The sequence below is a fragment of the Acomys minous genome (genome assembly GCF_964271855.1).
Source record: "Acomys minous genome assembly, chromosome: 16".
NCBI lineage: Eukaryota > Metazoa > Chordata > Mammalia > Rodentia > Muridae > Acomys > Acomys minous.
This window is the reverse complement of record NC_140498.1, coordinates 67,191,088-67,207,569: the sequence shown is the minus strand read 5'-3', so window position 1 is coordinate 67,207,569 and position 16,482 is coordinate 67,191,088. Positions and strand designations below refer to the sequence as shown.

Here is a 16,482-nt window from a genome sequence, read left to right as displayed (position 1 = left end):
GTCACCCAGTCCGGCCACCACATCGGGGAGGGATCCTGGGGAAGCGTGACCAATCTCCCGGGCTGTCACCAACAGAGCTGGGTAGAGAGCTATTGATATGAGCATGCAGATGAACGAGAGCAAGGGAGATCGCCGTCCAATTACGTCCACTTCACACTGATGAGACGAGACAGACGGCGGCGGCTATTTACTCCGTCTGTCAGCTGCTGTTGGATTACTCAATTCCTGGAGTCTAAGCGGGAACCCTGGCTCTCATCGCTAGAAGGTACCTGGCACCCACCCGGCAGAGCCCGGAGGCCTGTCCCCCTACTTCCCTCGCTGCTCTGTCGTCCTGCTGTCCCCATGATCGGTCTTCTCCTTTCCTCCTGACCTCTGCTGTGACAGCTCCCAGCTTGCACTCAGAGGCTGCTATATAACCTGGCCCCATGACATCCTCTGGTGTAATGAGTTCCTCCTGTGCCCCGCACCTTCTCCTTCTCAGTGGCACCTTCCAGGCCTAGGAAACACTATGCCTACCATAGTGGGTGGGACTAGAGGAAAAGCCCCGCCCCTGCATCTGCTGACAGACTGTGGGCGTGGCTACTGCCAGTGAACACTCTTGTTCTGTGCTGGAGATCTCTCATGGCTGCAACGGGCCTCGCCTCCGACTTTGCACTCCCTAAGCAGTTCTGCCGAGCTCTGCCGTCTCCTGAGCACAGCCTCTGCCTCTGCACCCAGTGTCTGGGGCGTGCTTTGGGGGAGACAAACCCTGGATGTGCCCACTCAGACTCTGAGCAGCTGTCTTGTGGCTGACCTTGGATGTCCATTCTTTAACTTTTGGCAAGCTTACCTGTCAGTGAGGCTAGCTGTCCCTTGAGAACCTCCCAGAAGTCATTGTGCAGGAGTCTCTCTCTGCCATGCCCTGTGGCGATTGGCACGTGATAGCAAGTTATGTGGCAGTGAGGTCTAAGCATCGGCTAGAGAGTTTGCTTCTGACTGTGCTGGTGACTGCCTTTAATGGGAGTCTTGGGTGGTTTTGGCCTTGGTTCTTACCCCTGACACGGAGAGGCGGTGGATAAGGCCACTGACCCATGTGATGGAGAGGCAAAAAGACAAGTTCACCTCAGAGTGCTGAAAGGACGGCCTCACATGCTGCTGGCATGACTCTGTCATAGCGTGCCTTGCGTTGGGCTGGCTAGGGAGTGCATATGTCACACCCACGAGTGTACACATCACACTATTTTCACACTAAAAGCCATGATGCTCTTGCCACCCATGGAAGCCTTCGGTGCTTCAGGACACAACCAAAGATGGCGACTGTGATGGTTAACTGTCAACGTGAACACGGTCCAGAGTCACCTAGGAATCGTCTCCGTGAGGGACTGTCCAGCTCCAGTTGGCCTGTGGGCATGTCTGTGAGGGATTGACGTACTTAAGTTAATTGGTGCAGGAAGAGCCAGCCTATAAGTGGGCAGCACCACTCCTTGACTCGGCCCTGGACTGCGGAGAAAGCCAGGCAAGCACTAAACGTGCGTGCGGTCATCGTCTCTGCCCTTGACTTTAGATGTGATGCAACTAGCTGTTTCAAATCTCCCACCAGCTGTCCTTCCTTGCAGTGGTGAACTGTGACTGGGATTGTGAGCTAACACAAGCCCCGTCTTCTCCACGTTTTTTTTTTTTTTTTTTTTTTGGTCAGGGTATTTTATCACAGTACCAGAAATGAAAGCAGGGCAGTGACTCTTAGCAGTTACAGCGGCTTGGATCACCGTGGGGGGACAGCTGTGCGTCTCTTCCTCACGACTGACGGATTTAGCATGTCCTGCGGGAACCACAGCTGTTCTGCTCACCCACCCCTGCCACTGGGCACAGAGTTCCTTCACGCCCGCCCTGGTACTGGAGCAGAGAGAGCCTGTGTTAGTTACTTTTCTCATTGCTGGGATAAGACAATAACTGACCAAAGTAACTTAAGGGGGCGGAGTTGTTTCTTTGGCTCACAGTTTGGAGAGCCCATCCTAGTAGAAAAGGTATGGTGGCAGGAATATGAGAGAGCTGGTCACATTGCATCCTCAGGCAGGAAGGGAGAGAGAGAGAGAGAGAGAGAGAGAGAGAGAGAGAGAGAGAGAGATGGGTGTGGTACTCAGATTGCTTTCTGATTTAAATCTAGCCCAGCGCCCAGCCTAGGGAATGGTGCTGCCCACACTGGAGGGAGTAGGGGCAGGGTCTTCTTTTCTCACTTAACCCTCCCTGGAAACATCCTCATGGACACTCCCGGAGGTGTGTTTCCATGGCGATTCTAAATTCAATCAAGCAGACGATGAAGATTGACCAACGCAGCAACCATTTCGGAGAACTCTATTTCTTACAGAGCTATTTGGACTCCCTGAACACAGACCACTCAGAAACCCAGATACTCTAAGACACAGCCACTCGTGGTGGCTGATACAGCGTCACACAGATGAGCAGCCGTTCTGCAACCGACACCGAGCACCTAACAGCTGTTTATATCCCGTGTCTAGCCCCTCCCTCCCTCCTTGATTCCTCCTATCCATCCTCTCAATCCCCATCCCTCCTTCCTACCACCTGTCTTTCCCGCTCCTTTCTCCCTTCCTCCCTCCCCCTCCCTTCTCCTCACCCCTTCCTCCCTTCCTCCTTTCCTTCCATCTTCAAATCTCTGCCCTGCCTCTCCCCTCCCCTGATTCCTTATAGAGAACGTTCTGCACTGTTCGGTCTCATGTCATTAGACCCTGGCACTCAGGTAACCCCGCTCTCCCACTCTTTCAGTTTTAAGATTGGTGGCCTTTGTCCCACCTGCAAAGTTTGTCATGTCACAGTCAGAGCATATAGGTTCCAAGGGGGGGGATCTGCTGTAGACATCCTTGGGAGCACTCTGTCCGCTACAGGGGACAAGGCACGCAGTGTGGATAGTGACTGCAGACAAAGGCACCAGCATGAATGACACCAGAGGGAAGCCAGTGTGGCAAGTGAACTGAGAAGAACAGGCCTGGGACTTCGACTGAATCCACCACCAAGCCCCAGGGATGTACAACGTAGCCTGCGTATGCACTGACCACCTCCTCTGAGGCTGGCTGTGCAAGCCAGGAGGTCTGCTTCGAGCCCCTGTCATGTGGGAGCATGGAGAATTCAAAGAAGGCCCCTGCCTAGGAAGGACCCTAACTCTGGTTCTGATCTGTAGCCGGGCCATCTGCAGGACATTCAGCCGGTGCTGGCGTTGTCTTCACTCTGACTTCACCCAGGGCCTGAGACTCCTCTGATGTCTCTCTCTTATGTCTATAGACGGAAGTGTCTGTTTCAAGCCTGGTTTTATTGGCTGCAGCTATGATCAATATTTAACAGGTCTGTGCAGGCCTGTGCCAACTGGGCACTCTTGAAGAATCTCCCGTTTGCCAAGACACAGGCTCACCCAGCTGCCCTTGGAAGACCAATCGGTAAAAAGGCGCACGCCGTAGATAACTACCCTCGGAGCATCTCTCTGGGGCTCAATCATCATCCTGAAGACTGTGTGGAAACAAGCAGTCACGGGTTGGGGAAGGCCCCTGAGAGCCACCGTTGGATTGGGGTGGCATGAAGAACCCACAAAGAGAGACTGTGGCTCGTGTGTGTCAGGGAAGAAGTGCTGTGAAGAAGCCCGTGTCGCTGTAACAGCTCTAGCACGAAGCCTGTCAGCTCACTTCCCCGGCAGGCTTCCAGGAACAAGGTTCAACAGGCTGCTTGAAGGGTCACAGTGTTTCCTGATGTCTCTAGGCCACCCCTCCCCACATGGGTGAGAGAGAGGTGTGTGTGTGTGTGTGTGTGTGTGTGTGTGTGTGTGGCCGGTGGGGGTAGAGTATCTGCCTGGTTGTGTAATGTGCCCACCTCTGCTTGGCGTGAGTAACGTCCCCTCATGCATGCCCAGCCTTAGAAGCACTGTGTGGACTCACTATCTCCATCCCCAGCCTGGTGTCACTGTACACTCCTGGGAAGCTAAGAATATAAATGGCACCTGGGTTTCTTAGTAAATTTTCTATTGCAGCGATAAGACACCATGACCAAGACAAGTTATGTTTTACAAAAGAGTTTATTGAGTGGGTTACCGTTTTAGAGGGTGAGTCAATGACCATCACGGCAGGGAGTGTAGTAGCAGGCGGGTGTGGCACTGGAGAAGTATCTGAGAGAGCTTGCTTATCCCCCTCCCCTCCATCCAAAACCACAAGGCAGAGGGAGCTATTGGGAGGTGATGGGAGGAGTTTGAAACCTCAAAGCTGCCCTCAGGGACACACCTCCTCCAACAAGGCCACACCTCTTAGTCCTTTCCAAATAGTTCCACCAAATGGGGATCAAGCATCCAAATATATGAGCTCATGGGGACGGGACATTCTTATTCAAGCCACCTTACTGTGGTCCTGGAGGTGCTGAGCATCCTCGGGACTGATGTATGTTGTCAAGTCTGTTGCCCATTGGACACAGAATGAGGACAGGCACTTCCAAGGTGTCATGCAGCAACACTGTTTACATAACGTTCTTGAAGTGAAAAAAAGTAGCAAAATTAGGGGGAGGGTGGGCATGCCTTGGGCTGGTCATGGGGCTTAAGACGGCATCTTCGGGACGAAGAATCATTCTGTGCTCCGACTCTGTGTGGACACATGACCCTGCATGTGTGGTCACTGCACATGGAATTAAACACATGTGCTTGCACACACAATTGTGTTGATCACACGGGTGGCGTGATCAGACTTAGTTTAGGAAGGCATTACCAGTGAGGTGGTTGCTACAGAGCTAAACCTGGGAAGACATAAACAACCTCTATTCCCCAGGGTGAGCACCACAACAAAGAAGTCTAGTCTGATGAGCCAGCGGAGTTCCTGGTTTCTTATAGAGCATGGGTGAGGGGTCACTTACAGGAGCATGGTTGACCACCTCACCAAAAAAGCACAATAGCATGGATGACAACTCCCCCATGGCCACACAGATGGAAGTCTCCACTTCCATTAGCTTCCCACACTCTTTGTAACCTGGCACCTCCCACAACCAGGAGACCGTATTTAGCTGGGGCAGAATTATATACAGTTAGCTGGGAGATGCAGGAGGGAATGGCTGAGAAAGCAGATAAGGGTCTAATGACCTTACCTGATTCTATAGGGAATGTCAACAGGCATGAGAGAGTGTCTCAGGAAAGTCACAAGTGCTTTGATGAAGAAGGTTATGGCTGTTACCCTATGAGGACAGAGTTCTACAGGGTAAACTGAGGAAAGTGTGTATGCGCTTTTCCCATCTTGTGTCTCACAACTGCCTGGACCTTGGCAGTTATCTGAAATATAGAACGTTCGACTGAGGAAATGGAAACTGTAATTAATCATGAGCAAATGTTGATATTTAACTTAATTTTTCCCCTTCTGCCCTCACGTCCTTTTAATCAGCTCATGATGGTAGCTATTGACTTTAGCATCCACTGATGAATATGGGCCGTGACCTGTGCATTAAGGTCCTTGACAAGTCTGTACCACTGTGGAGTTACAACATAAATAGTGCTGCTGGTGTTACTATTGATCAGAGAGACGCGGCCGAGCGGGGAATATATGTGTGTGCAAAAATCAGCTAGGAAAAGGGAAGGCTTCAAATCATTGCAGCGAGTCTCCTAGCCTGTTCTAGTCACAAGGCTTCTGTCTAGTGAAGCCACAGCTGTCGTTGCCGCAGGTGGGTCGTTGGGGCAAGTGCTCCTGATCAAGAGGTCCGGGTAATTGCAAAACTGATACCCACTTTCTGCCCTCTCAGAAACCTTCAGTCTTCTCCTTTGAACTGCTATGTTTTCATTTCTGTTTCCCCTTTTAGGTCCCACCCTGGTGGTGGTGGTGGTGGTGGTGGTGGTGGTGGTGGTGGTGGTGGTGGTGGTAGTTGTTGTTGTTGTTGTTTGTGTGTATGGGGGAGGGACTTAAGATGTAGTCAGTATAGCAGACACACCAAGCCTTATTACCTTCGTTTAACACTACTACAATGAAAAGAAGAAGTCTCCAGAAATTAATTATCGCGCAGAAAGTGAACACAAGCGCCTTTTGTCATCCTGATAATGAAGTATCACTGGCGTCTTAATGCTCCTGAGCCGGGCCAGGTCTCTGCTGGATTCTGCTGAATAAACTGTGAAAAATATTGCAATTTACTCTCCAAGGAATCTCATTGTCCGATACAACCACTATTTCCTCTTGCCCACGCCAGGGGAGAGGCTAGAGAATAGAAATGCTCCCTAGTAAGCCCCCTTCTCCTCCCCGGAACCCATGGCTAGGAATGGATGAGAGGCCCCGCCCCCCACCCCACCCCCACTGCTAGGAACGAATGAGAGGCCCCGCCCCACCCCCACCACTAGGAATGGATGAGAGGCCCCGCCCCCCACCCCACCCCCACTGCTAGGAACAGATGAGAGGCCCCGCCCCCCCACCCCACCCCCACCACTAGGAATGGATGAGAGGCCCCGCCCCCCCACCCTACCCCCACTGCTAGGAACGGAAGAGAGGCCCCGCCTCCACCCCCAGCGCCATTATTATTTTGCATTCCATCGAAGTATTAAATTTATGTTTTGGAGGAGAACTGCTAAGGCTTAAACAAAATAATAATAAGTTAGTAGGCTGGGTGGCCCCTCGATAAAGGCCTGGCTCCTCGTGACAGGGCTGTTCAACACGCCTCACGGTTGGTGTTTAGTTAAGGTATGGAAGCTAACTAACCTATAAAGCACTGTGCTGTAAATATACCTTTATGAAGCTCTCGGGATGCCCTTTCTAAAATGTGAATTAAGATATTCCCATGGTTTCAAGCCCATAAACTGAGAAGTAGCCATTGCCCTGAGTGGTAATTTGCTTTCTGAAACCTTGGAATATAAATCGCCTTTGCCTGCTGCTCCCCAAATTCAAATGTGCGAGTGAGGTGGTGACTACTGATGACGTGTTTAGAAAAACAAATCTAAGAACTCAGACTGGGAGATGGCCCAGTCAATAAAGCCCTTGCCACACATGCATACAGACCTGGAGTTCAGGCTCCCAGCACGCAGACCATGCCTATAATCTTAGTGCTAGGGTGGAGGAGGCGGAGGCAGGGGGATTCCAGTCTAGCTTCAGTCAGATTCAGTGAGAGACGGTGCCTCAAAAAACAGAGAGAAGGGCAATCGGAGAAGACACCTGACATTGACTTCTGACCCCCTCCCAGGCACACAGACACACAGACACAAGACACACACACACACACACACACACACACACACACACACACACACACACATACACACACACACACACACACACACTTGTATACATTCACATGAGGGGCAGAGAGAGAGGGAGGGAGGGAGAGGGAGGGGGAGACAAGAGGAGAGGGAGAGAGAAGGCGAGGGAGGGGAGGGAGGGAGAGAGGGGAAGAGAGAGAGAGACAGGAGGAGAGAGAGGGAGGGAGAGGGGGGAGGGAGGGAGGGATGGAAAGAGAGGGAGAGAGAGAAGGAAGGAGGGAGAGAGGGAGGGAGGGAGGGAGAGAGAGAGAGAGAGAGAGAGAGAGAGAGAGAGAGTGCTAGCTCACTGTGGTCATTGACATCCCTCTTGTCCGGTGCTTTCTCACGGCTGTGGTTTTGGCCTACAGTTCCAGATGGTCCATCATGGTGAAGAAGTACTAGCAGGCAGGGAGGGCACAGCGCAGAGGCAGAAGGCTGCCTGTTGACAGTGCAACCACACTCTGGAAGCAGGGAGTCAGCAGAAAGTGGGGGCCGGCAGCAAAGCCCTCAAGGCCCATCCCCAGTAGCTCACGTCCTCCAGCAAGGCTCCCCTTCTTAGAAGTTCCACAGCCTTCCTCCACAGTGCCGCTGTCTGGGAACCAAGGGTTCACACACATGCGCCTGTGTAGGGCATTTCACGTTCAGACCACGGCACACCTTTACTTAGGGGCTGTTTTCTTCTCCCTGTTTAAAGAGCCGCCATATTTCACCGCTGAGCCGGAGAACCGGATGCTAGGGGAAGTGGAAGAGACTGTGGACATCCCATGTCGAGCCATGGGTGAGTATGGGAAGTCCCAGATGGGGCCCATGGTGAGTGGCTGTGAACGTCTGGGGTGGCCTTTAAGTCCTTCCAGAGAGACAGTGAGCATGAAGGGTTGGGACACTGGACACTGGAGCTCAGTAAGCACTCCGTGACCTTGCTGAAGGAAGTCAGCATTGTGAAAATCTTGCTTCCTTGTTGTCTATAGAACAGCCCAGGGGTGGCAAGATATAATATCTGCCTACTCTCAAGAAAGGGGAGGAAAGAAGGAAGCCTTTGCCCCTTGTGTGACCAAGAAAGAGAGGACACAGCAGACCCTGTGACTCCGCTCAGCGTCTGAGTTCCCCCGAGTATGTGGCCTGAGACCGTGGCTCTCACATGAAACCCATCTGCATCCACCAGGTGATAGGACCAGGAACCACATCTATCCATCAAATCATCCTTTTATGAAAAACCAATTAATTAATTAATTAATTTTTGAGTCAGGGTCTAATTTAACCCAGGCTGGTCTCAAACCTGCCCTGCAGCCAAGGATGATGTTGAGCGCTTGATCTTCCTGTATTCACCTCTCAAGAGCTAGGTCTACAGGTGTGAGCCACCACACCTGGGTTGTGCAGTGCTGGGGATGGAACTCGGGGCTCACACATTCTAGGCAAGCACTCCGCCAGCTGAACTACACCCCAGGCCCCATCAGCACTGTTTTTGAACAGGAACTTCTACCTTTTTTCCGTCTTGGCTCTGGGTCATTCTGCTCCCCTCCCTGTGGCTCACTGTACCTATTACCAAGTCTATGACTTTATCATATGATTGCACAGGGAGTGACGTAACACTGCCCCCTCCAGCCATGTGCACGCACACACACACACACACACACACACACACACACAAACACACTCAAATTCTCGAATGCATATGTGCACGTGTGCACACACACATACACACACACACTCAAATTCTCGAATGCATATATGCACGTGTGCACACACACATAAACACACACACAAATCCTCACATGCATGCACACACAAGCACACACACACACAAACTCATGCACACACGCCACAGGCTTCACCAGGCAATCTGTTACTGAGACCTGTATAGATGAAAAGACTCTTTTCCTGCGTGCTTCTACCTGGCATCATAAACATGGTTTTCCTCCACTGGCGATGACCCTTGCTTCCTAATGAGGGTGCTGGAGACCCAGAGTAGTGAGAGCGAAGCAGTTTATTGTGTGACCTTGCAAAGTCTGGCATCAGCCTATAGAAAAGGCAGAAGAAGAAAAAAATGCCCTAAATTCCCCCATCCAATTGGTTCCGGATAAAAAGCTTTTATCTAATGTATGTCCTGGGGCTGGCGACTCCCTCCTTTTCTGAGCTGCGGGCTTAGTCATGTGGCTGACTGCCTGTGACTTTTCAACCGTAGGATGAACCCCACAGCACCTGGGCAAGCAGATACCAGCAGCTAGCTGGGAAAGACATGGGGCTAGGGCCTCCTGATTGCCTGTGGCTCTCCCGTGATCCTTACAGGCACCTCCTACTGAAAAAAAAATGGACCAGACTGATTTATACCTCACGCTACCAGTCTGGTGAGCATTCCAGTCTTACAAGAGAGATGCTATCTCTCTATACACAGTTGAAACCTTGCTTCAGAGAAAGCATTACTCCTAGAGGCTCCAAGAATTGTCACGAGGTGTCTGGCAGGCAGAAACTGCTCACCAAATCCTGGGATCGTGCGGCAATGCAGCCCAAGTCAAAAACCGGGTCCATGGGCACATGCTCCTGTCACAACACTTAGGTACCCCTGAGAGCTAATGTCTAGGACTTGGAGCAGACGCACCTCCCCATATTCAACCATGGCCACCCCACCCTACAGTTCTAAAATGGGAGGCATGCGGCTCACAACAGCTCTTGGTCAACGCAGAGTCACCTCAAGCCGCAAGTCCCTTCTGGTGACTTACATCAAACCTGCCCTTTGCCAAAGGACTCACAGCCTGTGGTCCCCACTCCCAACCCCCCACCCCCATCATGGCCTCTCTCTAAACACACTCTGCTTCCGTTCCCCTCTGCTGCAGTTCTGTCATGCAGCCTCAGAGGAAGATGAGGGAGGGACAGTACAGACGTGGAGTGGAGACACTCCTCCATACTGCGGCGGCCTTGTCCTCTTCCACCTACCTCAGCAGCCACTAAAGTGCAGCTCTGTGGGTGAGAAGCTGTGCGGAAGTTTCTGTCTTAGGACTGAGTGCATCCTCCGCCCCCGCAGGGCATACGGTTCCCATGTGACATGAAATTGACCTCAATAGAAACACTCCCACCCTCCCATGTAGTCACTATTATTTTTCAATAAATGACAATTTTAACATTCTCCCTCTGTCAGGAGAATGCTCTCTTCTTTGCATAATGTCTGCAGGGGAAACCACTGAGCAGGGACTTGTAAATGTGTATTGAACCAAGCGGTCTTCCCACATTGCTCTGCCGTCATGTGATTTACAGCTTTCTCTCAACTCTGGCAGTGAAACAAGCTGCATGGGAAGGTGGTGGGGGATGGGGGTCTCCCCTGTGAGAGCTACATCATGTAATCGCCATTATGAGGTTTTACATGAATTGCATATGCTTTTACCTTGAAATGGATTTTAAAAAGTTGTCCTGATTTAATGAGAGGTGACAGGAAACGTAATTAAGGGGAAGAACGGCCCGAGAACACATCACTTGGAAATGCTCCCGACATTAGCTCTATTCATTCAAATGGACCTTCTACACCCACGTACACTGAGACCGAGTCGCGTCCGCGTAAGCCTTATGGGATCGTGACAAAATGTGCTTTTTAAAACTTTAATCCATTTTATGATTTATTATGCCAAGCCTGGAGGCACATGCCTGTAATCCCAGCGCTAAGGAGTTGGAAGCAAGAAGGCCAAGAGTTCAAGGCCAGCCTGGGCTACGTAGCAAGATTTTTGTCTTAAAAACCAACAGAGAGAGCCGGGCATGGTGGCGCACACCTTTAATCCCAGCACTCGGGAGGCAGAGGCTGGTGGATCGCTGTGCGTTCGAGGCCAGCCTGATCTACAAAGTTAGTCTAGGACAGCCAAGGCTACACAGAGAAACCCTGTCTCGGAAAAACAAAACAAAACAAACAAACAAACAAAAACCAACAGAGAGAGAGAGAGAGAGAGAGAGAGAGAGAGAGAGAGAGAGAGAGTTATGATTTTTATCTAGGGAAATTAAGGAACAAAAGCAGCTAAACTCTAGAACTAAATTTTAGTATCGCCTCGGGATTCCGAGCCCACTGTATTTCTGGAGTTTGTTATGTCATATGGGTTTGGGCTGGTTCTCCCTGGAGCCTCTTGCATACCTAGTTCTCCCTTCCCGGGTGGGTGTGGTCCTCTTGGACTTCAGGAATGTCAGAGATATATCCCCAGAAAGCTGTCTTCCATCAGCCCTGCACAGAAGCTTGTAGAGAGCCCAAGCGGTCCCCGTGCAGGACCGTGCTGCCCCGGGCACACAGTGGCATCGTCTATCAGTCCTGGGCTACGTGAGCTGACTCTCACTGTGGAGACGGGGCTTTAGAAGTCTGCACCTGGCTGCTGAGGCTGCAGGCTGTCCCTTCCATATCACACTGTATCCACAGTCTGGAAGCAGAGAGAGGCGAATGCTAGGCCTCAGCTTACCTTCTCATTTCTATTCAGCTAAGGGTCCCGGCCCATGGGATTGTGCCACTCACCTCTAGGCTGCGTCTTTCCACTTCAGTCAACCCAATCTAGAAGCTCCCAATGACTCTGGCCCAGCCTCCCAAGCAGGGACCGGATCAGAGCCATCAACCCTGTCCTAAACTCAAAGGCAATTACAACCGAAAGATTTCTGAATGAGTTGCTAACCCGGAACCTTCAGGTGAGAGTTGGGAGGACCCGTGGCCCCGGCTCATTGCTGCTTCCTCTTCAGGCCACTCAGTGCAGGTTTCCTCATGTAAAACGAGGGAAGTGTCTCATGGATGTGGTGTGAGAAGAGATCGCCGCGTGAGCCTCTGAAGGCTGGTCAGTCAGAGCTGAAGGCTCGTCAGTCAGAGCTCCTGGAGCGTAATGCTTCCTTCTGTTCCTTTCCAGGCGTTCCTCTTCCCACCCTCCAGTGGTACAAAGATGCAGTCCCCCTCAGCAAGCTCCAGAACCCGAGGTACCGAGTGCTCCCCAGCGGAGGCCTGCACATTCAGAAGCTGAGCCCGGAAGACTCCGGAATCTTCCAGTGCTTTGCCAATAACGAAGGAGGGGAGATCCAGACCCACACCTACCTGGATGTGACCAGTGAGTATCACGCGTGTCTGCATGGCCAGCCCTCACATCAGAGCTGCCTGCTCTGCCCATACACAGGGCGGTAGCATCCCGTCAGCTCCTGAGGTGATGGCACAGCTAAGGCGATCCGTGCCCTAGGCACACCTATGAGCTTTCCTCTTTGGAGCCGAGGGCTTTTTTTTTTCTTTTTAAATCCGCCTTTTTAGACAAGTAGGAAAATATTTCCATCCCTCCCTCCTCCCCTCATCCACCCCCCCCCGCCCCACCCTGCACGACGCACTCTGGACAGAATCAGAAAGACTATCGTGTGCATAGTGTACTAATCTTTTTCTTTTGATCCCTTTTCCCCCCTCCATTTAAAAAATATTCATTCTCTACTTTAGTTTTATTGGACAATTATAGTTCTTTTGTGGGTTTCTTTTATTATCCCATTAGCAGAAATACCTTGGCACCCTGTCTTTGAAAAATAAAATAAAAAGTACAGGTTCTCACAGTATCTGCGGGGTTTTCTTTCCAATCTCCCGCAGCCGTAACATTGTTCTTCTGAAATGGAATGGAATTTAGTGGCTACGGGATCGCACCTTTCAAGTTTGCCCTTTTCAGGGGCAAAAAGAGCTGATATCGCAGGTGTGAGCGCCACTGCAGAGTGTGGCTGTGCGTGCCTGTGTGGGACTGGTGGCTCCCTGTGGGCTGTGAAGAGATGGCCACCTTCCTGAAATGCATGTGTGTTGTTTGATAAACTGGGAGGCCGCTGTCCTTGACCTTTGCCAGCAGTCACCTGTGGCCTCCATGGCAGAGTGAAGGAAGCCAATCCTTCTCTGCGCAGTAGAAATAATACTGGGTGTTTAAGCGAGAAACTTGAGTTTGCGTTCATTAGAATTATTTAAAACCTACCTTGCAGCTGGTGGCCAGGGTGTTCTGAGGCCCAGACTGACCGGGAAGTTTGGGGTTGTTCGTTTATTTCTTTTTAAGGGTCTGGTAATAGATGTTGTAGGCTTTGAGGGGCAGGGGCAGTGCCACAGCCACGTAGCAAAGGATGGGTGTGGCTGTGAGTGTGTGCGAGGTATCTGGCTCCCCCACCCCTCACCCCTAACCTGTCCTGTCATGTGGAAAAGAGGCATGTGGCGCTGCAACAGTGTGGCTGGTCTGGAAAAGACTGGGAAGGTGGCCTGAGTTTCAGTTCGTCACACCCCTGTTGTATTCCTCTTACAAGGGGTTGTGAGGCCCTCACACTGCCTGTCCGTCCCCGTGAATAAAAAGAAGCCACAGCATGGGAAAGGGGTTCTTAAACGCGTATATCAGCATTCGGGATGCCCCTGGGAATAGTGGATATGCCATTCTGTAATTGACACCACCTGTCCCCTAAAGGACAATGGTAGTTGGTTTCTGTAGATAAACACACTTCCTGGGCCCCTGGACGCCACACAGGGCATCCACTCCCCTTCCGATACTGAGCAATGACAGGTGACTCCTAGGGGATCAAAAGCTCGGGGTGGGGACCACTCCAGAATGACTTCTGTTTTTGACATAGCACTCTTGCCTCTGATTGGTCCAGCAAGATCTGTGCGGATTCCCAGGCGGGCTTCTCAGAGGCGGTGCCACAGCTCACTGTCGACTCCTCCCCACAGATATTACTCCTGCCTTCACCCAGCCTCCGGTGGACACCACGGTTACCGACGGGATGACGGCCGTCCTGAGGTGTGAGGTGTCTGGGGCTCCCAAGCCCGCCATCACGTGGAAGAGAGGCAGGTGGCTCTGCAGCAGCGTGTCGGGTGTGGAAAACACTGGGGTGTTGGCTGCGTTTTCTTTTCTTCTCATTCCGTCACTCGGTGAAGACTGGGTGACAATTATTGGATGCCTGTGCCAGGAACTAGGTGCCCAGTGCAGTGTGAGTGAGACAGGTGGCCCCAGGCTTCAAGCAAACTTGGGGACGGCAGAAATGGTTCAGTCAGTAAAGTGTCTGTGACATAAGCATGAAGACATGAATTCAGACGCCGGTATCCACACAAAAAGCTGTGTACGTCTCATCCTGGCACGGGGGAGGCAGAGATAGGAGATCCTGGGGGCTTGCTGGCCAGATAGTCTAGCCAAGTTGGTGAACCCCAGTTCCTAGCCATAAACCCTGTCTCAAAAAAAAGAAAGAAAGAAAGAAAGAAAAAGAAAAGAAAGAAAGAATGAATGAATGAATGAAAAAAGGACAACCTCTATATACATGCATAGCATTTACATGTGAACCTGTACATATATACATGGGCACGTGTACACACACAAACATAAGCATGAGCCACGTAGAGAAGTGGTTCTCAACCTGTGGGTCACGACCCCCTTGGGGAGCAAATGATCTTTTCACAGGGGTCCCCTAGGGCCATCAGAGAACACAGATCTTTTCATTATGATTCATAACAGCTACAAAGTTACAGTTATGAGTTAGCAACAAAAATAACTCTATGGTCGGGTGTGACCACAACATGAAGAACTGTATATATTTAAAGGGTTGCAGCATTTGGATGGCTGAGAACCACTGCCACACACACAATTTTTTTTTAATTAGCAAAGGCAGTGGGAATTAAAAGATGGTAGTAGCCATGTAAATATGGCTGTCCTTTACTTAAGCCTTCTGCCCTATGGGGCTCCTGAAGATATTAAGGCCTGGATGTGTGGTAAAGATGAGAAGCAGTCACTGGAAGTCAAGGATCCCGTACTCGGATCAGAATCTGACGTGTTTCCGGTGTTCGTGGTCCTCGGCGATGAGGAGGACGCTGCTGCCGCTGATTCAACACAGAATGCTCCCTCTGCTTGGAGGGCTGTCTTGCCAGCCGCAACCATCCCTTTCCATCCTGCCAGTGCCTGGGCCGCTAATGTTTCCTCTTTTCTCTCCTGCTCCTCAGGGAACCACATTCTGGCCAGTGGCTCTGTCCGGATTCCCAGGTTCGTGCTGCTGGAATCCGGGGGGCTGAGGATAGCCCCCGTCTTCATCCAGGATGCTGGCAACTACACCTGCTACGCAGCCAACACCGAGGCCTCTGTGAACGCATCCGCCATGCTCACCGTGTGGAGTAAGGGCCATTCTCTAAGAACCTACCGTGAACCCCGCTCTCATCCCCGTGTCGTCTGTGTCCCCCGGATGTCACCGCCCCCTTAGATTGTCTTCACCTAATCCAAAGAAAGTGATTATTATTTTTTTTACAACTAGTTTATAGAAGTCGGTTGAGTAATTGAATTTTCTGCTTCTGAGAGAATAATTAGGAGACGTATCCAGAGATTCACTGGGGCTGTTTCAAGCGCAGTAATAGATCGACTTTTTAAGATCGGCAGACTTATTATATCCAGTTGGCTGGAATAGCTAAAGTAACGTTTTGATTAATTTTATAAGAAAATCGAATCAATCGTTGCTATCCTAAAGAAAGTAAGTTGCAGACGGAAAAAGAGATTGCTCAGTCAATACGATACTTGACCTGTAATCATGAGGTCATGAGTTTGATCCCCAGCACCCACATAAAGCCAGGGGTACACTTGTGACCCCAGTGCTATGGAAACAGAGACAGGAGGATGCCTGGGGCTCACCAGCCAGCCAGTCTCACCCGGTCCTCCAGGTATAGAGGGAGACCCTGTCTCATGAGATAAAAAATAAGAAAGACACCTGACATCTCCCATCTCTGCATGCATGCAAATACATGCAAGTGTGCGAGCACGCGCGCGCGCGCACACACACGCACACACACAAGAACATGTGTGCACACACAACAGAAGGCATTCTTTCTACACTCTCTGATGCTCAACTACATTAAATAGGGGTGTTCCTGGTGGCGTAGAAGCAAATGGTGGGGACATCTTTGTTCCTCCAGCTTTGGCCATCCTCGCTGGAGGTCACTGGTTCTTGAGGTACAGAAAGAGTAGCTTCCTGTAACGTGCTGATCGGAGCCCCAGCTGTCCCCTGCCTCTAGTGCCTGATTGCTCTTTCCCGAGTTGCCCCAGCCCATGGAACTCACAGCTCACCTTTCAAGAAGAAGCCAGTGCCTACTGACAATCTCCACAAGGGTCTCCAGTGAGAGAGAAAGTTCAAACTCACTTTAATAATATATGAAGATGCGTGCGCGCACACACACACACGCACACACACACACACACACACACACACACACACCCTGCTTCTGCTCACATTTGGCATTTTCTCTCATGCCATCACTGTACGCTTTGATAAATGACCCTTTTAATGGAAAA

General features: G+C 51.1%; 1 protein-coding gene across 2 annotated transcripts in view; it reads left to right on the top strand.

The window, feature by feature from the left end:
• The window catches only part of SDK1 (sidekick cell adhesion molecule 1), a 955,689-nt gene that overhangs the window by 680,609 nt on the left and 258,598 nt on the right, over positions 1–16,482 (top strand). For both annotated transcript variants that reach the window (XM_084763891.1, XM_084763892.1), the window contains exons 8-11: positions 7,917–8,000; positions 12,079–12,273; positions 13,890–14,006; positions 15,150–15,317. In XM_084763891.1, the coding sequence (XP_084620017.1) occupies positions 7,917–8,000; positions 12,079–12,273; positions 13,890–14,006; positions 15,150–15,317 (564 nt within the window). The remainder of the gene's footprint in view (positions 1–7,916; positions 8,001–12,078; positions 12,274–13,889; positions 14,007–15,149; positions 15,318–16,482) is intronic.